The sequence below is a fragment of the Lynx rufus genome, unplaced genomic scaffold (assembly GCF_022079265.1).
Source record: "Lynx rufus isolate CCGP_SWC_20201006 ecotype Redwood Valley unplaced genomic scaffold, mLynRuf1.p SCAF_18, whole genome shotgun sequence".
Taxonomy (NCBI): domain Eukaryota; kingdom Metazoa; phylum Chordata; class Mammalia; order Carnivora; family Felidae; genus Lynx; species Lynx rufus.
This window is the reverse complement of record NW_025814832.1, coordinates 35,326,391-35,344,916: the sequence shown is the minus strand read 5'-3', so window position 1 is coordinate 35,344,916 and position 18,526 is coordinate 35,326,391. Positions and strand designations below refer to the sequence as shown.

The 18,526-nt window shown below is 50.4% G+C and overlaps 1 protein-coding gene across 1 annotated transcript in view; it reads right to left on the bottom strand.

Annotated features, from left to right (window-relative positions):
* The window catches only part of FAM20A (FAM20A golgi associated secretory pathway pseudokinase), a 49,831-nt gene extending 37,908 nt beyond the window's left edge, over positions 1-11,923 (bottom strand). Inside the window, exon 1 of the mRNA XM_047081610.1 lies at positions 11,532-11,923. Within this exon, the coding sequence (XP_046937566.1) occupies positions 11,532-11,923 (392 nt within the window). The remainder of the gene's footprint in view (positions 1-11,531) is intronic.
* Between the last annotated feature and the right edge of the window lie 6,603 nt (positions 11,924-18,526).

Genomic DNA, 18,526 nt, shown 5'->3' with positions numbered 1-18,526 from the left:
TCCTGACCTGAGCTGAAGGTGGACACTTAACCGACTGAGCCACCCAAATGCCCCCTGCTTGGAATTTTCTCTCTCTCTCTCCCTCTGTCTCTCTGTCTGCCAACCCCCTTCCCCCCCGCCCTGCTCTCTCTCTGTCTCAAAATAAATAAATAAACATTAAAAATATTTTAAAGTCCATCCTTGATGGTATTTGATTTTCTGATAGCAAATGATACGGGAAGACCTCAGTTTCTCATTCTTCTATTAGAATAACATAATGCTTATGATTATAATAAACACGGCACACAAATGTTTCCCTGTGTTGTTCTGACACCATCAAGTTTCACTGAGGGAGTTTCTGTCCATTTCAATGGAGACTCCTCTGAGAGGTGTGGCCTCTGATGGTCTCCGTACAAGGCAGTACTCGTAGTTTTTCCCCGGGGGTCCTGCATAGCATCCACTACAGACAGTTGAGGCCCCACCGGCCCAGGCTGTTGCCAAGGACGCTGCTTTATAACACAGCTTTATAACAATTTGTGCTTCAAAACACAGATTGACTGGATGTCTTTCCATGGGGACACTCAGGTCAACCTCTTACTGGCTGTAAACACCAATCTATGGTGAATGAATTACAGACTGTTTAAAAGAGCTTCAGGAAAGGGGCACCTGGATGGCTCAGTCGGTTAAGTGTCTGACTCCGGCTTGGGTCGTGATCTCACGGTTCGTGGGTTCGAGCCCCGCGTCGGGCTCTGTGCTGACAGCTCAGAGCCTGGAGCCTGCTTCGGATTCTGTGACTCCCTCTTTCTGCCCCTTCCCCATTCATGCTCTGCCTCTGTCTCTCTCAGAAATAAATAAACATAAAAAAATAATTAAAAAAAAAAGCTTCGGGTAGTGAAAAGGACTCTCCGTATTCATGCCATTACTAATATTAACAATTATTATCACAAATTCCCTATAGGTAAATAACAGATAGCGGTCTTTGGAGATTTGCTTATGAAATAATAGGTGCTTAATACACCTGATAAGCGAAAACAAATTTTCATCACTGTTCTAAATATTCTGGCGGTTCACAGGAAAGGAAGTGTTTACAAATTTACAAAACGGGCTTTTAGCACCCTTGAAGGATGACGTTGTGTCTTCGGCCCATCAATCAGAGGACCTGTGGCCTTGGGGAGGAGGAGGACCATCCTAGGAGGGATGCAGGGAGACAGAGAGCCAGGTGTCGGCTTCTGGTCTCAAAAATGGTCTCCAGAAGAAGGGAGATCTTCAAGTCTACCCACAAACAGGTAGATTAAAAAAAAAACTAAACGAAGACCTAATCACTTGGCCCTAAGGAAAGGATTGAGGCCATCTTGTCTGTGAACGAGGGAGTTTTTAAGGGCTTGAAAAGGGAGGCCCGGAGGCCTGGTGAAGCTGGGAGAACCACACCGGGGGAGAGGACAGTTTCAGAGACAGCTTGGCTTTGCCGTGTGCCCCAGGGAGCTGAGGTGCAGGCAGGCCCGAGCCAGCAGACTAGCCCTAACTATCCCTGTCAGTTAGCCTCTGTATTATTAGTCTGCTCAGGCTGCCATAACAAAATACCACCCACCGGGTGTGGCTTACACAATAGAAATTTATTTCCCACGCTTCTGGAGCCTGGAAGTCCAAGATCAAGGTGTCAGCCGAGATGGTGTCTCCCCAGGCCTGTCTCCATGGCTTGCGGGCGGCCGCCTTCTCCCTGCGTCCTCAGATGGCCTTCCCTCCGTACATAAGTGTCTCCCGGGGTCTCTCCCGCTTCTTTCAAGGACACTCGTCATAGGGGATTAAGGCCCCACCCTGGTGACCTCATTTAACCTTAATTATCTCTTTATAGGCCCAGTCTCCAAAAACAGTCACATTCTGAGGTGCGCTGCAGGTAAGAACTTGAACATATGGGTTTTGTGGGAACATGATTCAGTCCACAACTGCTTCATTCGAGTTTTAAAGGGCTCTATTAGATTTCTTTCTCACGGACACATGAGGCAGGCTGTTGCCACTTACAGCTGCTGACTCACTGCCTGACAAGGGCCAGCAAAAGGGACTTCCTTGGAGCCTCTGCTCGGTCCTAAGTTATTAGACCACCTCCTCTCCAACGGCCAGGAGACCCAAATCTCCCCACGTGGGCTTTAATCTATTTTGGCCAACAGAAGGCAGCAGAAGCGACATTCAGCAGGTCCCGGCCAGGACCTCAAGGGGTGATGCCCACTTCCACTCTCTCTTGGTAACCTTCCACCACTACATCGTGCAGCCGGGATTAGCTGACTGCCATGTGGAACCACCGTCATCATCTCCGTCAAGGCCCAGACAGGGGCCCCCCCCCGGGAGGGGACACAGCCTAGCTCAGCAGAGTTTATGTGGCACCTGACCACAGATGTCTCATTGAGCCCAAGGAGGCCAGAAGAACCGCTCAGCTGAGCCCAGCCCAAATTGCAGACTTGCAGAATCGTGAGCCAGTAAACGGTTCTTGTTTTTAAGTCACGATATTTTGGTATGATTTGCTGTGCAGCAAAGCAGGAATAGTACACAAGGCCTAAAAGATGCTCTCATTCGCTCAAGTGGCCACAAGCATTGGCAAAGCCATGGTGGGGTGTGTGGCCGTGCTCTCACTAGTGATAATAGCTGGGAGCGAGGGGGGTAAGGGAGGGCAGGGGGCTTGGGTTCTAGGCCCATCAGTTTTTGAGGAAAGAGGAAAAAATGTTTACTCTATTCCCATATAGTCCAAATCAGCGGCTTTCAAAAATTTTCTAGAAGTGGAACCTTCCTTACAAAAGAAACCTTGCACAGAATCCCAATGTATGAAATAAACCAAAGTCGTCATTTATTATTATAAATCTAATTTATAGGCTAAAATATGTAAACTTATTTTTAAAAGCTAATCGATAAGAACAAGAAGGAAAACAGGATTATGAGCTCAAGCATTCAAAAGTGGGGGGAATGACAGATAGAAGTAGTCTTATTTCAGTACCTGATTAATTTCCGCACATCGTTTTGGTAGCACGGTACAAAAAATCGTGACAAACATACATAAGTAGTTGGGACGGGAGACGGTTTTTAATAGCTCACCTTGCAATCTCAGAACACTCCTCAATTAAACAAAGATAGGAGGAGAAGCCATCTGTCCACCTAAGTTACCTGCCGCAGGCTCTACAGGCTACCACGTGTGTATAACACAATCGGGTGTGAGTTTTCTCATACAAGAACTTCAGAATTGTGTTAAAGTACACTCTTTCAAGATGAAAAATTAATCTGTCATTTGCAGAACTTGAGAAGCATCTCCCAGAACCTTGGAAGTTCATGGAGCACATCTCAAAAATGCCTGTCCCATATTTTCGCTCTGATAGACCTTGAAGAAGAAATCTTGGTCAAAGATGTGCTGTGCCTGGAAAACAGAGCAGCAAGGAGCCTTCAGGGACCAGAGGTTCACTCTCTTCATTCCAAAGGAAGGGAGTCCTGAAGAAGGTAAGTGGTTTCCTCGGGACTGACACACAGGCATCTTGGCTCAAAGTGGAATCTCTTTTGGGGAGAAAGAGACATGAGCCCACGAATGAGCTGGGTCCACCTCGGTTTCTTCTTTGGGCTCCCGTGAAGAGAGTAACGTTGATTTAAGTCCCAATAAATGAAGATGCCTGTCTTCTTGGGAGGATTTTAATGGTTGGTATAAAAAGCCCGCACACGTTAGGAATTTGTTGTGAATGAATTCGATTTTCAAGTCTCAATTAAAACTCCAGAACAGTAGCTAAAGGAGTCAGAAAGGGCCCTGCGCTTAAGCTGAGAAACTTTCCAGCATCACCGGTGACAGTTTCTCCAGGACCCTTGAAGTCTACACCCAGGTGCACCGCTCCTCCCCTCCATGAGCCACCTGGCCTGAGAATGCACAGTTTCCAATGACTCTACCTCCCTGACGTCAGGGATTGGCTGAGAGGTGGGCACGCCTCAAAGCTGGGCCAATCATAGCCCTCTACAGCCTGGCTGTTTTCTCGGACCTGGCCAATCAGCATCTCTGCTCGTTGTCTTTCTTTTTGGAAACCGGAGACACCCTTTTTCTCTCTGGTCCTTGAGCAGCTGGGACCCAAAGCCGCAGGAGGGGATTAAGACAGGCCCTCACTGGGTTTTGGTTACTTGAGTCTCTACATTTCCTTTTCCTACTTGCGTTACTTTGAGTTGGGTTTCTGTCACTTGAAACCAAAGTAGACTTTCCAAAAGCAGTAAACTATTTCTTAGGAAAATAAGCATATGCACAGAATGCAAATTTGTCATAACATTTAAGGGAAACATAGACCTCATCCCTTGAACTCAGTAGGGTCCAGGGACCGCCCCCCTCCCCCCTCCCGTGGGGGGAAAAAAAAAAAACCCTTTCAATGAAACAGTGGTTAATAAGGGGCTTGATTTGATGATGGAGTTGCGGCTGGTCTTTCTCTAGCGTCTCCGACTGTTCCGAGGGGCGCAGAATGCGTAAAAAATACAGCTACTGGCTGTGCATAATTCTTAACTCAGAGTGGAAAACATGGGCTGAGCTGTAAGTGCAGATAAATACACTATTCCTATAGAATTTGTAACTCTTCAGCCATGGGGAAAAATGAGTCAGAAATCCAAAACTCCCCTTTGGACTAATGAAACTGAGACCCTGTGGGACACCTGAATTGGCCAGGAGAGACAATCTGTCCCTCTGCAGAGACTCCATTTTGGTTAGCAACATCAGAAATATTTCCCTACGAGCCCCCCCAGAAATATTTCCCCACGATTCCACGACGACCCAGGTATTGATCGCAAGTTTGCTATCTGAGCTATGCCTGACTTCCCAGGGCCAGAGGCAGCTCTGATTTCCTTCTGCCAGCAGAGATCTTTTCTAACCCATCAACCTCTTCCAAGTTTTCTAAAATTCCATCTCTTCTCGGGCCAGCTTTTTTTTTAATAGCCCAGCTTCTCAGTCCATGTGCCCCCGTGCCAAACTCCTTAAGTTTCTCTTTTACTCTCCGTATTTTGCTGAGTCTTATTACAGGTTCTTGGCTTAGGAACCACAGTCCTCCACTGTTTTCTATTCCCTGTGGCTTTCCAGATGGAACTGGTCTGTTCCTCGGGGGTCCAATAAATCAGACCCTTTTCTGATTCTTAACTTTGCGTCGCGCCCAAGCCCGGTTCTGCTGGCCGCCCCCAGTTCTTCCCCTTCAGAGTCCCGGATGCCAGCGTCTCCACAGCACTCAGACCCAGTCTGTCCTGATTTCACATTGCAGCCATAGGACATTCTGCCAAGTGACAGGGCACCAGAAGGGCTAAGCCCTTTTTGTTTTCTCCTTGCTATGGTTTTCATCAGGCATGTATGTGTGCGCCTGCCTCTGACAACAGGTTCGCAGATGCTCTTTGGCCTAGAAACTTCTGTTCCCCTAAAGCGGCAGCTGTCGAGAATGGTATCCCCCACTCGGCTTGCGGCCACAGGCAGGCCGACTTCAGCAGAATCTACAGGCTCTCGTCGGCCTCAGCTTAATGAATAATCACAAGAAAAACATGGGTCAGCACTTGCCAAGGGGCAGCTCGGGGATTGCGTTGGCTCACTCAGGGTCTCCGTGCTTCCCACTTTCTTTAAGCAAGACTTCTTGGCCGCTCTTCCTCAGAAAGTACCGGAAGCGGAGGAAATTCCCTCTTCCTGGCATATGACACCCTCTCAACTTTCCTTCGGGGCTTTTTTTTTTTTTTTTAATTGATTTCATTTAGGCTATTGCAATAAAGAGAACACCCACCTCAGCTCCAAATTTCAGAAAGTCTCAGTAGGGTGGCTTTGTCTTAGACCTTTACAGGGAGGAGTTAAAGCGACAGGTGGGGTGATTTTACAGTTGGGATTCTTTCAGTGTGAGGCTTTCTTCATAGGAGACAACAGACCATTTGCTCACAGGCCCCAAATCCTGATGTTGTCTGTTTCCCATGACGCGTTCCCCAGATAATTGACTCTGGCTGTCCCCGCCCCCTCCCAGCCCCACGGGAAACCATGAAACAGATGTGGTAGCGTGACCACGTGCAAGCCGGGGGCTTTTCGTGCCAGAAGCAAGTGGCTATTCGTTCCCCCAGGAAGCTCCTAGCAGCTGCCATGAAGCCGGACGGGGCTCAGTCACAAAAAGTAATATGGTCTTATATGCAGAGGAGGGGTATAGTCAGAGAGGGGCCAGAGTGGGTGGAGGCAGTCAGAAAAGCCTTTCCGGGAGAGGGAAAGCGAGGGCCTGTGGACTTCAAAAGACGCACAGTGGTGCAGCTGATGGTTAGGGCGTGCATCCTGGAGCCAGGCGCTCTGGGTACGAAGCCTGCCTGTGGTTTGCTGGCTGCCTGACTTTGGAAGACAAGTGATATAACCTTCTCGTCGTCAGTTTCCTCTATAGAGGGAAATCAACGGCAGTACCAGATTTGTTTGCTATTGCTATTTGTTGGCTATTACACACCCAGGGGCTCAGAGCAACGCCCATCGGTTCAGTCACCGAGTTCTGTGCCTGAAGTCCAGCCTGGCCGTACCTGTGTTCTCTGCACAGCCTCTGCAAGGCTGACGTTAAGCTGTCCCCCAGGCTGAGTTCTCGTCTGGCGACTCTGGGGAGAAATCTGCTTCTGAGCTCGTTTTCGCCCCTGGCAGAATTTGCTTCCTTGTGGTGGCGGGACTGATGTCCCTGTTTTCCTGCTGGCTGTCGCCTGCGGGCCAATCTTAAGTCCTCAGTGTCCCTCGCCAGGTGGCCCCCTCCATCTTCAAGTCAGCAGTGGCCCCTCAGATCCATATCATACTTTGGATCTCTGATTTCCTTTTCTTTGATCAGCCGGAGAAAACTCCCTGCTTTTAAAGGGCTCCTGCGATTAGGTCAGGCACACCGGGATAATCTGTCTATCCCAAGGTCAACTCATCTGGGACCTTAATTACATCTGTACAATTCCTCGACACCAGCACCTAGATTAACATTTGGTAGAATAATGAGGAGAGGGCGTGTTTACACCAGGGCTGGGAATCTAATGGGGCCACCTTGGAATTCTGCCTACTGCACATGCCTACTTCTTTTCTTCTTCTTTTTTTTTTTTTTAATGTTTTTATTTATTTTTGAGACACAGAGAGACAGAGCATGAGCAGGGGAGGGGCAGAGAGAGAGGGAGACACAGAATCCGAAGCAGGCTCCAGGCTCTGAGCTGTCAGCACAGAGACTGATGTGGGGCTTGAACTCAGGGACCGTGAGATCATGACCTGAGCCGAAGTCGGACGCTCAGCCGACTGAGCCACCCAGGCGCCTCCAAGCACATGCCTACTTCTAAGGAAACCGTGAGGCCTAAGTTAGCACGTGTACGGGGAGTCCCTGGGCCAGACCAAGTATGTTTCATGTTTCGGGAAGAGGGATTTGCATGCAGTTAACCAGTTGAGTTCCCAGGATTGATGAGAACTTCGTGCGGTGAAAGGAGAGTGTTGGGGACTGGGAACAATGGAACAGCTGACAAACAGCCTCTAGTCCTTGGCCAAAGGACTTCATTTTGATACAACTGGACACAGAAAGTGCCTGTCCTCCTTGACTGGACAACACTGAGAGCCTCCCTGATTTAGGTCTTTGCTGCAGAAACGGCAGCGAAGACTGGGTTCTGGAACGAGGGAGAAGGGACCCGAAGATGGCCCTGGGTTAGTCCTCTCAGACGCCATCTGTTTGGAGGATGTGACTCTGAGGAGAGTGAAGAGGTTTCCCCGGGCTACAAGTCCAGGGATGCGGAAACTGATATAAATCAACAGCCCTTCCCAAACCAGTCAAGCAAAGCTCTAATTGGAAAAGAGAAATGGAAGTCACACACAGGTCGGGTTGAGGCCCATTTTCAAACCAAAGGAGGTCATTTCCTTTCTTAGCCTGGCGTCGCTGGCGGAAGAATCGGTCAGGGGGCCAAGGCCCTGTTGACTCTGGGAGAAAAGCAAATGGTCGCCCTCCAGGAGTAAGAACCTGGACTTTTATCTGCCTTTGCGAGTTGCACTGCCTGCTCCCAATCAATCCCAATGGTCTGGGGCCAGCACGAGATAAGCAGGAAAGAGAAAAAGAGGTACAGGCCTGGGGGGGCTGGACGGGGTGAGAATAAAGAGATTGTATTTTTCATTCCATAGATGCCACGGTGGGAAGAAGCTTTGCCTTCAAAACCTCTTAGAACAGACAGTTCTCATTTCCAGCTGACTTCTTCATCTTTACTGGCTCCTTCTCTCCCCCCCCCCTCCCCTCCCCACTCTCCTCTATCTGCCTCGGCTGCTGGGTCTTCTCAAAGCTTCCCCCGGAAAAACTTGAGCCAATCTACTCCCCTTAAACAACTGTCAGGTTTGAAAAGCTGCCCAGTGTCTTCGCTGTGATTTTCAAAGAGAAACACAGGGCTAGGCTTTCGGCGACAGCAAGTAGGTAGGAGGAGACGGAGAACACAGATACACACGCACGCTGCTCAGAAATGCTGAAGCTGTAATTGTGGGGAGACACAACCTTCCGGATACCTGAGGAAATGTCACAAAGAAAGAAAAGCAGGGAGTGGGGAGCTTGCGTTTATGTGTTGGCTGCAGGAGTCTGGGCATGGGGAAGGGGGGTGAGGGGTGAGAGGTGAGGGGGGTGGTGGGGCATGACCCTGTTGGGCCTTGCCTGTCAAGACCAGAGAGTTACAGAGGAGCCAACAGAAGATATGTGGGCAAAAGGCCCGGCCACTTCTGACACGTCAGAGGACAGGTCTTGTCTGGCTTGGGTAGCTTGTGGGCAGAGAAGCAGCCCAGCCCACAAACCCAGAAAGCCCAGCCTCCGAGGCAAGGATAGCAGCGGGGTGAACAGTTACCTGTGCGCCAGGTAAGCCCCGCCTTCCATCTGTAAGCCCCGCCTTCCATCCATTACTTTGAAAGGAAAAGGCTTCCTGCGGCTGGCTGGTTTAGGGCCTGAAGTAGTGAAGACTATACTCCCCTGGCTCTTTGTTCTGTCCTTTTCACTATTCAAGACAGGTGCCAAATGTGTCATCATGCCTGCTAGGGCCTGGCGTTGGCTCGCTGGCTGTGAGCAGTGACCGACGACCCGACAGAAACATTTTCCCTGATTGCATTTTTCACTTGGATTGTGCCACACTTACTTACATTTTGAGGGAGAAAGGAGTGGGTTGGGGAGGTCTGCAGAAAGCCTGAGGGCCCCATAGCACGAGACTGTCCACCCGACACGCGATGTATCTTTTGCATTTCAACTTAACCGAATACTGACACCCGATGAACAAATACTGATCGGAAACCTGAGACGTTTAAAACGACGTATAAGCCCCATCTTCCACTGAAATCGAAAAGGAATGTGCTGGGGGAAGAAGATGGGGCATTATCTACCTTTTATTGGTAGTGAGCTCACAGTTGTAGAAAGATACCTTCCGACTTCACATCATTACACACACATGGAGGGCTAGTCCGTGCAAGAGATAAGCCATTAGCAAGGTCATTCACTATTTCTTCCTTTGCTGTCTGTTCTGATTATCTGTCTGCACCGAACTCTGGAGCCTTCCTTGGCCCTGCACGTTGGAAAAGGCATGCGGGCTTCATATTCATCAGGGCACTCTCTCGCTTTAGGTAATGGGGGACTGTCTCTCACAACAGAACAAGGCGCGTGATTCAAATTCACACTCGCTAAGGAGTCTTCAGGTTCCGTTTTTAACCCTGCCATGAGTAACAATGCACATGCGTATTAATATCATCGCGTTGGCATTTACCAGACAGTTCGGGTGAAGGTAGGTACCGAGATCCATTTTCGGTACTCGAGAGTGCAGGTTACTCACCCGTTTCAGCCACAAACCTCACTTGAGAGCTCAAGGATTAAAAGGGAGAGGGAAATAAATATCACAAGGGTCACACGCCCACCAACCCCACCAAACTACCCTGTTCCCTCCGAATACAGCAAGGTCACCAGCCCTCATTGGTCGATCCGCCGTTAAATGACCCAAACCATTTCTGGCCAGTAAATGCGTCTTTGTGACACACAAGGGTGTAGAAATCAAGCTCCAAATCGATTGCCGGACAGATTGGTGAGGAAGATTTTTGCTTTTCTGCCCAAGCATTCCCCTAGGCTTTCCCTTCAGGACCAAAGTAACAGGAAGAACCTGAAGGCGGCAAAAATGTGCACACTGTGGGGCTACGTTTGCCAAAGAGCCAGTGACTTTGGTCAAAGTCCCCTCACTTCTCAAATCGTCAACAGATGTGCGGACAATTTTCTAAGGGCAAAATTTCCTCGTCCATCGATCCGGCCGCCCACGTTATGGACGAAAGAAAGGTAATGCTGAAAATGACAGTGTCTGAGGAGCCGTCTCCAAGTGCCTTTTTATTACGCACAATTAGCCATGAAATGGAGAACCACTTCCTTTCTAATATGAAATCGTCAGCCATGGAGTTGCAGTTGAAATTCACCACAGTGATTTCAGCCAGTAGCTCTCCATTTTGTGTCTTTTTTACTTTCTGAAAGCCCTCTCTCCGTCCTAGCACCACAGAATAACGAGCAAACAGTTAAACTGGGCTCGCCCTGAGTTTCCACGGCGATTTATGGTCTACCCATCCTCCACAGGGACTCTGAAACCATCCGATGACATCTCATTTTGAAATCTCTTGCATTAAGGAAAGGGATGGGTGTGGTACATAAGTGAACTCTGGATGTGAGTGATATTTAGACAAGTCTGTACTTCAAAACAGAGCTCTAACTCATTTAACGTCCTCGGTCATTACCTGGGGATCTCAGTATCCACCACTCAGCCTTCTCCAAACCACCCCCCCCACCCCCCACATCCCCCGCACCTTTTTACAAATATATCCTTCTAAATTTAAACCTAAATATGTTTGGTTTTTTTTTTTTCCCCCTCTGCATTTTGCTTTGGATCTTAAAAATTCCCAGGTAGATCTTTATCTCCGTGCATGAAAGCTTCAAGCCTGGAACCAAGTCTGCCCAAATCACCACAACACTAAAACCGCCTTCAGGTTCTAGCACTCACCAGAGGGACAAGCCACGTTTTAAACAGAACCGATCAGGGCACCAACCACTTAGCTTTCTGCCCCAGCTGACCTCTTGTGATCTCTGACCTGGGCACTGGAGTAAGTTAAGAGAATGAGCTGGGTTCTCAGGGAGTAGCATTGCTTTCTGGAAGGCACCCAGGTCTAAAGCTAAGTGGGGAATTCGAACCAGCTCTGGAGTTGGCTCTGTCTGGGAACCTATTCTGGATCGCCCAACTCCAGCCGCGGCTTCCCACATCGGGGCGAGGATTGAAGGAGGCGGGTAGCCGGCCAGGGAACACAAGTGGGGCTAAGGAGTGAACCAGGAGCCCAAGGGGAGGGGCTCGGAGCATTTCCTGGCGGGGCTGCAGCACAGAAACTTTTCCTCCCGCTGAGATGCGCTCGGGGCTGAGCTCTGCCGCCCGCCACGGCTGGTGGGGGTCCGGGCAGGGCACACCCGCCGCGCCCGGGCGGAGCCGGAGCGCTGGGCGAAGCCGCGGCGGGCCGGGGCGGGGGGCGCGGCGGGGCCGGGCAGTGCGCGCGGCGGGCGCCTCGCGCCCGGGGTCCTCACCTGTTCCAGCGGGCCACCTTCCTCCGGTAGTACCGCAGCGCCTCCTGGCTGGCCAGGAGCGAGTCCTCCGGCCCGAGGAGCGGCGGCTCCTCCGGGACGCGGTACAGCGGGTGGGCGTAGAGGGCCTGCAGTTTGGAGCCGCGGCCGCCGCGCCGCTCGGGCCCGGGCCCGGCTCGGGAAAAGTTGCGCGCGGCCGCGCGGGGGGCCGGGGAGGCGGCGGCGGGGGCCGGGCCCGGGGAGGCGGCGCGGCGGGCGCACGGGCAGCCCCGCGGGTGCTCCCGGGGCCGCAGCTGGCGCCGCACCTGGGGCCAGAGGTGGAAGTAGAGGTCGGCGGAGAGCAACGCGCCCAGCAGCAGCAGGGTCAGCAGGCGGTCCCGGCGCAGCGCGGGCATGGCCCCGCCGGGGCGCGCGGGCGTCTCCGGGGACCCGGGCGGGCGCTGGGCGCCGAGGGCCGGCCGGGGTCGATGGGGCCGGGGTGCTCACCGCGCGGGATCGCACCCCTCCCCCTCCTTGAGGGGTGTCGCCCCTGAACTTGGGGACCGGCGGCGCGGGGGCTCGCGGTGTTGCCGGGCGTCTCTTCTCCGCGTGGACTGGAGACCCGGGGATGGTGCCTCTGGGCCCCTGCTTCCGGCACCTTCTCTCCCCGCGCCGCCGGCCCGGGAGCCCGCGGCAGGGAAGGGCCGGGGGCGCGGGTGCCCGCTGTCCCCCGCGGGCGGACGGGCGGCGGGGCCGGGGGGCGACGGCGAGCGGGAGCGCGGGGAGCGGGCGGCGGCGCTCGCCTCCGGGCGGAGGAAGGCGGCTGCGGAGCCTGGGGCGTCTCTCCAGAGGATGCTGTCGCCTGGCGGCTGCTGCGACTGCTCCCGCGGCTCCTTCTGCGGGCGGCGGGGACGCCCGTGCCCCCGGCTGCTCTGGGCGAGCTCGTCTGCGCGCCCGACTCCTAGAGGCAGAGGTGACGCCGGGCCTCCCCCGCCTGGCCGGGCGCCCGCCCCTCCGCCCACTCGCAGCTGGCACCTGCCTCTGCCGCAAGCTCGCCAGCCAACTCCCGATGCCTCCGCCGGCTCTGCCCTTGCACCTTGTCACCCAACCCGCTGGGCGCGCCCATCCCCCTCGCCCCAGGCCTCCCACTTTCCCTGCTCAGGACTCAGTCCGGGCACTTTGGGGAGTCAGGGTGTGTGTGTGTGTGCGTGCGTGCGCGCGCGCAACCTTTTATTTTCATTTTTAGAAAAAAGACAATCCCCCGAAAGTCTTTCTCTTGTAAGATTTGCCAGATGGGGGTGTGTGTATGTGTGCGCGCGCGCGCGTGTGTGTGCATTGTCTTTTCCCTCTTTGTATCTTCCCACCCGGCACATCCTAGGTCCATAACAACTACGTGCCCGGGTGCCTGGCACTTAGTAGGCACTCAGGAAATACCCAGTCAATGAAATAAAAAAGTTGGTCCTTTAAAAATAAGGCGCCACGTTTACCTAGAATCTTGGTGATTTCCTGTTTGGATGGAGTTTGATTCCAACTGTGCTTGTCCTTTACGAGGAGGAAATTTCTCCCGCACTCAAAGAGGGAGGGGCCGCCCGCTGACCCTCCTCTGAACTTTTGCATTTAGCTCGGTGTGAAAGTAGTCCACCCAAATGAATCACTGGAGGGCACATGTTACGTTTCCTCCTGATGGCTCGTGAAGTAATTCATGCTCCCCCCACCTCATTTTCCTTTTGCGGAAGAGGGAGGAGGAGGGGGCGGGCCAGGCCTGAACTTCTGGCTCCTCTATTTAATGACCTGGGGCGCGCTTGGGGGGGACAGGAGAGTGCAGTTCTGATCAGGGAGGCGGCCCCACCCTGCTGAATGTTCAAGAAAATACATCTTTGCCGTGAGTTGCCTGCCCAGACAGCAAAGATTCCCGTGTACGTTCATCTTACTCTTTAACCCTCTCCTTCCCTTGCTGGAGTTAGGAATCCTCAGACACCCTTTGGCTTGTGGGTTCAGATCAGCCTTCTTTCCCCTGTGGTTCAGTGGGGGGAGGGAGGGGGGAGGTTCTTGTGTTCTTCGCCATCCCCTCATCTGTCACTGAAAGATAATAATAGGGCCTACCCCATAGGGTTGTTGTGTGCTTGGAACAGCCCCCAGCACGTGGTAAATAAGTGGGAAATCTTTGTTTGCTAGAAACAGTTAGGACTTCTTGGCTCCTGTAGCACACTGGGTTAAGTTAGATATGACTTATGAGTGGGACAAAAGACATAAAGTGTGAAAAAGCAGGCCAGACAGGGACCACTTTCAGGAGCACATCATGGCCTCAAAGCCCAGTCCTGGTGAGAAATCCCAAGATGATACCATGGGCCCCTGCTTCACTCTGCTGCTGGCCTATGGTGGTGATTTGTAAGCCTTGTTGAATGATCTCCATCTTTTTATTTGGAATCAACTTTCAACTGGTCCCCAATTTCTGAGAAACTTTGCAACTTCTTTTTCTCTTTTTTAATGTTCATTTATTTTTTAAGAGAGAGAGAGAGAGCGAGCCGGAGCGTAAGCAGGGGAGGGGCAGAGAGAGGGAGACACAGAATCTGAAGCAGGCTCCAGGCTCTGAGCTGTCAGCACAGAGCCTGACGCGGGGCTTGAACTCACAAACTGCGAGATTATGACGTGAGCCGAAGTTGGAGGCTTAACTGACTGAGCCAGCCAGGAGCCCCCCAATTTTGCAACTTCTGATGTGTCTGGTTAGGCATCATGGCGAGGGGATGGAGAAACCAGGCACACATGTGGCAGGACCGCTTTGCATTTTTCTGGGCTGGCAAAGGATATGGGCACGAAGCCATCGCAGTCTTACGACTCCAGTTCTCCTCCACTCATGTGGCCATGCTTCCTTAGCACTCGCTTGTCTGGCCTCCGTTCAGGGAACAATATTTTTAACTTGATTAGAGATTATCTAAGTACATTTCCCCTGCCCTATAAAGGTCAAGGGCAAAACTGTATGTGGAAGTCAGATGTTAGGTGTGCATGAGGTCCGGGTGGGGGAGGTGAAATCCTAGGGGCAGGATGCCACTGTCCTCAGTGTCCTTTCCCCGCTCTCAGCAATGGGCCTGGCCCTTCTGTTCCTGCTCTGACTCTCCACATCTTGGCCCCTGGCTTCCTCACCCACATTTCTTCAGTCCACACCCAGATTATCCCCAACCGCTGTTTGCCAGAGACATTGTTTCAAGCCTCTCACTGTAAATCCAGCCCCACCCTTCCGTTCCCACTGCTCTCGACTGCATCCAGGGTCCCAACTTTTCTGGCTTAGACTCTTGCAAATAGTCTCCTCGGCTGGTCTCTCAGCTTCCGACATGGTCCCATTTCAGTGCCCACCTGTGTTATGATGTAATCAAAACTCGCCAGAGTGAGCTTTCTAGCATGCAGATACAGCCATGATGTCCTCCTGTTGAAAAGCCTCCATGGCTTTGTGTCTGGCTTAGGCTACGCGTCATGACGTGGCCCTTCATGTTTTGGCTTCTGTTTCCCCTTCCTGCCTCGTCTCCCACCTCTCCTTTAGATGCCGTTCAGGTTTCAGCCCATAGTACTTTCTGCAATTCCCCGAGTGCTTCATGCACTCGTGGACATGCCTTTATTCAAAAACTCTTTTGCATTTCCCTACCCGGAGACTTGTCTGTCCAAGCTTTGGCCTCCTGTCCCACGTTCCCTGATGCTTTTCCTCATGCCCATTAAGCTCAATATCATGTACTCTCAGGTACCCTTCTAGCTCTTTCCATACACTCCTATTAAAGGGTTGACCAGGCTGTGTTTTGTTGTTTGCATGTGTGAGAGGTTGAACTATGCACCCCCCCCCTTGCCAATTTATATGTTGAAATCCTAACCCTTAATACGTCAGAATGTGATCTTATTTGGAAATAGGGTCGTTGCAGAGGTAATTAGTTAAGATGAGGTCATATTGGAACAGAGTGGGCCCTTCATCTAATATGACCAGTGTCCTTATAAAGAAGGGGAATCTGGACACTGAGCTAGGCACACAGGGGGATCTCCACATGAAGCCGAGGGCAGAGGTCAGACTCATGCTTCTAAAAGCCGCGGGGCACCAAAGATCACCAACAAACCACCAGAAACTGGGTAAGAGGCAAGCAGCTGATTCTCCTTCATGATTTTTGGTAGAAACCATCCCTGTCAACATGTTGATCTCAGACTTCTGGCCTCCAGAACCATGAGCCGATACACTTCCATTGTTTAAGCTCCCCAGTTTGTGGTCCTTTGTGACAGCAGCCCAAACACACAATGCCCATGTCTGCCTTCCTCGCTCAAGTGCAGAGGGAGAGTGTTTCTTATCTCTGGACCCGAAGCTCTGAGGACAGGGCCCATCACTTGCAGGAGAAGTTTGTGCTCAGTGAATGAAGGCAAATCTTCGAGGGCAGGGATCTCAGGTTAGCTCTGCGATTGTAGCATATCACATAGGGCCTGGGACCCAGGAGGGGCTGAACTGTGGGCTACAATAAAATAACAGAGTTTTAGGCCCTAGAGGAGACACAGAAGGAGTATCAGACATGGTTCCCGCCTTCAAGCATCTTTTATGGTTAGTAGAGAAGAGAGATCTGTCTGTACCTACAAGACGATCGAGAACAAGTCTGAGGCGGAAGGCTGGCCAGATTAGAGAATCCGTATCTCTGCGTGAATTAAGGGGCAAAAGCAAAGGACACCCGTGTTTCCCTTTAGTCTAGCTAAATATCCAGCTCTCGATTTCCAGGAATTAAGTTGTGAGAACAACAGAGTCAGTATTTAAATGCAAGGGTTCCTTCATCTGTGAAGGTTATACTCTATTTTTATCTTGCACGTGTCCGTATGTTGCTTAAAACACGACTCCTTGTTTCTTGTTTGTGTGGCTGGTTTCCTACACTAGACTGTAACTCTGCATACAGGGCCAACACACTTTCTTCTTTTCCCTGCTTTTATAGGCTCTCGTACACAGCAAGGCATACAGCTGAGAATTCACACATTCCTGTGGAATAAATACGATTTGTGTATGTGGGTCTGTGCGTGTTCACGCCTATGGGGGGCAGGGCGGTTAACAAGTGTATTTAGAGTAAAAATCTGGGCTTATAAAATCTGGTTCTAGGTAAATGTTAACTATTATATTTAACTGGAACATCTAAATCTTAGGCATCTTAATGGGCCTATTGAAAAGGCTATAGCTAAGAGACGTATGATGAACTCTGTGCTAACTGCAATTAGCTGCGTCCCTAAGAGTTGTTGTTACTATACAGATGGGGGAAGGGGCATGTGACTGTTACCTTCTAGCTGTCTCAGCTATCCCTGAGAGAGGAGGAAGGCGGTTCTGTACTCTACATGGCATGCAAGAGTACGGATCCCGAATGCAGCGAGATAAAGAAATGATTTGGTGTCATACCCAGTCTCTTCTCTTATGCTGAGCTAGAAAGAACAGAACTTTCTTTTATTTTATTTTATTTTATTTTTTTAATGTTTATTTATTTTTGAGACAGAGAGAGACACAGCATGAGCAGGGAAGGGGCAGAGAGAGAGGGAGACACAGAATGTAAAGCAGGCTCCAGGCTCTGAGCTGTCAGCACAGAGCCCGACGCGGGGCTCGAACTCACGAACTGTGAGATCATGACCTGAGCTGAAGTCAGACGCTTAACCGACCGAGCCACCCAGGCGCCCCCAGAACTTTCTTTTAATGACCAAGACACGATGCTTCAACTTCGGCCAGACATTTTCTCCAAGTTTAGCCCGTGCATCAGAATTACCTGGGGTGTTTATACAAATGCAAATTCCAGGCTCCCATGCTAGAGCTAGTGAATCAGAATTTTTGGAAGTGGACCCAGGAATGTATAATTTCAATAAGCTGATTCGTATCAGCGTGTAAGATTCTGTGCACACAGAAGTCCAATTCTGATACCACTGAGGTTGGGGAATCTTTGGTGCTAATGAGAACAGTCATAGATTTGATTTCAAATGATTCTGCTAGGATCCATTGTGCAATGTTGGCCATCCACCTGTGTCATAAGGTCATGGGGGACACTAGAGAGAGTGTCTGGCCCAACATGATCTATCTCAGCTATGGCTGCTGAGCAAAACAAACAAACAACCCCAGTGCAAATGGCAGGTATGTAGTGTGATCTTGCTATAAAATGTCATGTCTTTGCTTATTAGTAAATTTCCTTTGGGAAACTGAATTAGTTTCTCTGGCCCCAGTTTTCTCATCTGAAACGTGAAATAGAGAAATGAATGATCCCTAAGGCGCCTTTTCAGTTCTAAAAAATGATAATTTTACCATTTTGTCTTGTATGAAGCACATAATAACGAAGCTTTTTGTGCATGACCTATTCTCACTATATACCAAATGATTGAGATAGCAAGCCAGCGCATTATATAGGAAGAGTAAGAGCACTGAACTTGAGAGTCAAGAAGCTTAGATTTTGGCCCTGGCTCAGCAGCATAGGGGAAAATTGTTTAATGTCTCTGGGCTTCATTTTTCTACCGTGTAAAATGACTACTTGAAGTCAGAAAATTTCAAAATTCCATTCCAGAATGAATTTCCTCTAGGAATGATGATGAAATGTCAACAAAAACGAAGGGAAGCCATTGCCAGCAGCCCTGCTCCAACAGAAACATGAAAGCAAGTTATTCAGATGGATTGCAAATACTACCGGAGGGAAACTTGGAACATCAAGACTGAAGGAAGAGCAACAGAAATGGTAAAAATCTGGTGGGTAGATATAATAGATTCTTTTCCTCCTCTTCAGTTCTTTAAAATGTGTATGGTGGTTGAAAGCAAAAATTATAATTATGGAGGTTCAACACATATAGACTTAATGATCACTACAACATAAGGGACCTATATGCTGGTAAGGGTTCTATATTCCACTCGAAGTGGGGAAATATTAACTCTAAGTAGATTGAAAAGGGTTAAGTTTGTATATTTAATCCCTACCATGACCACTAAAAAAAAAGAAACCACCCTAAGATATAATCAAAACTCAATAGGTATATTAAAATGGAACATTACAAAT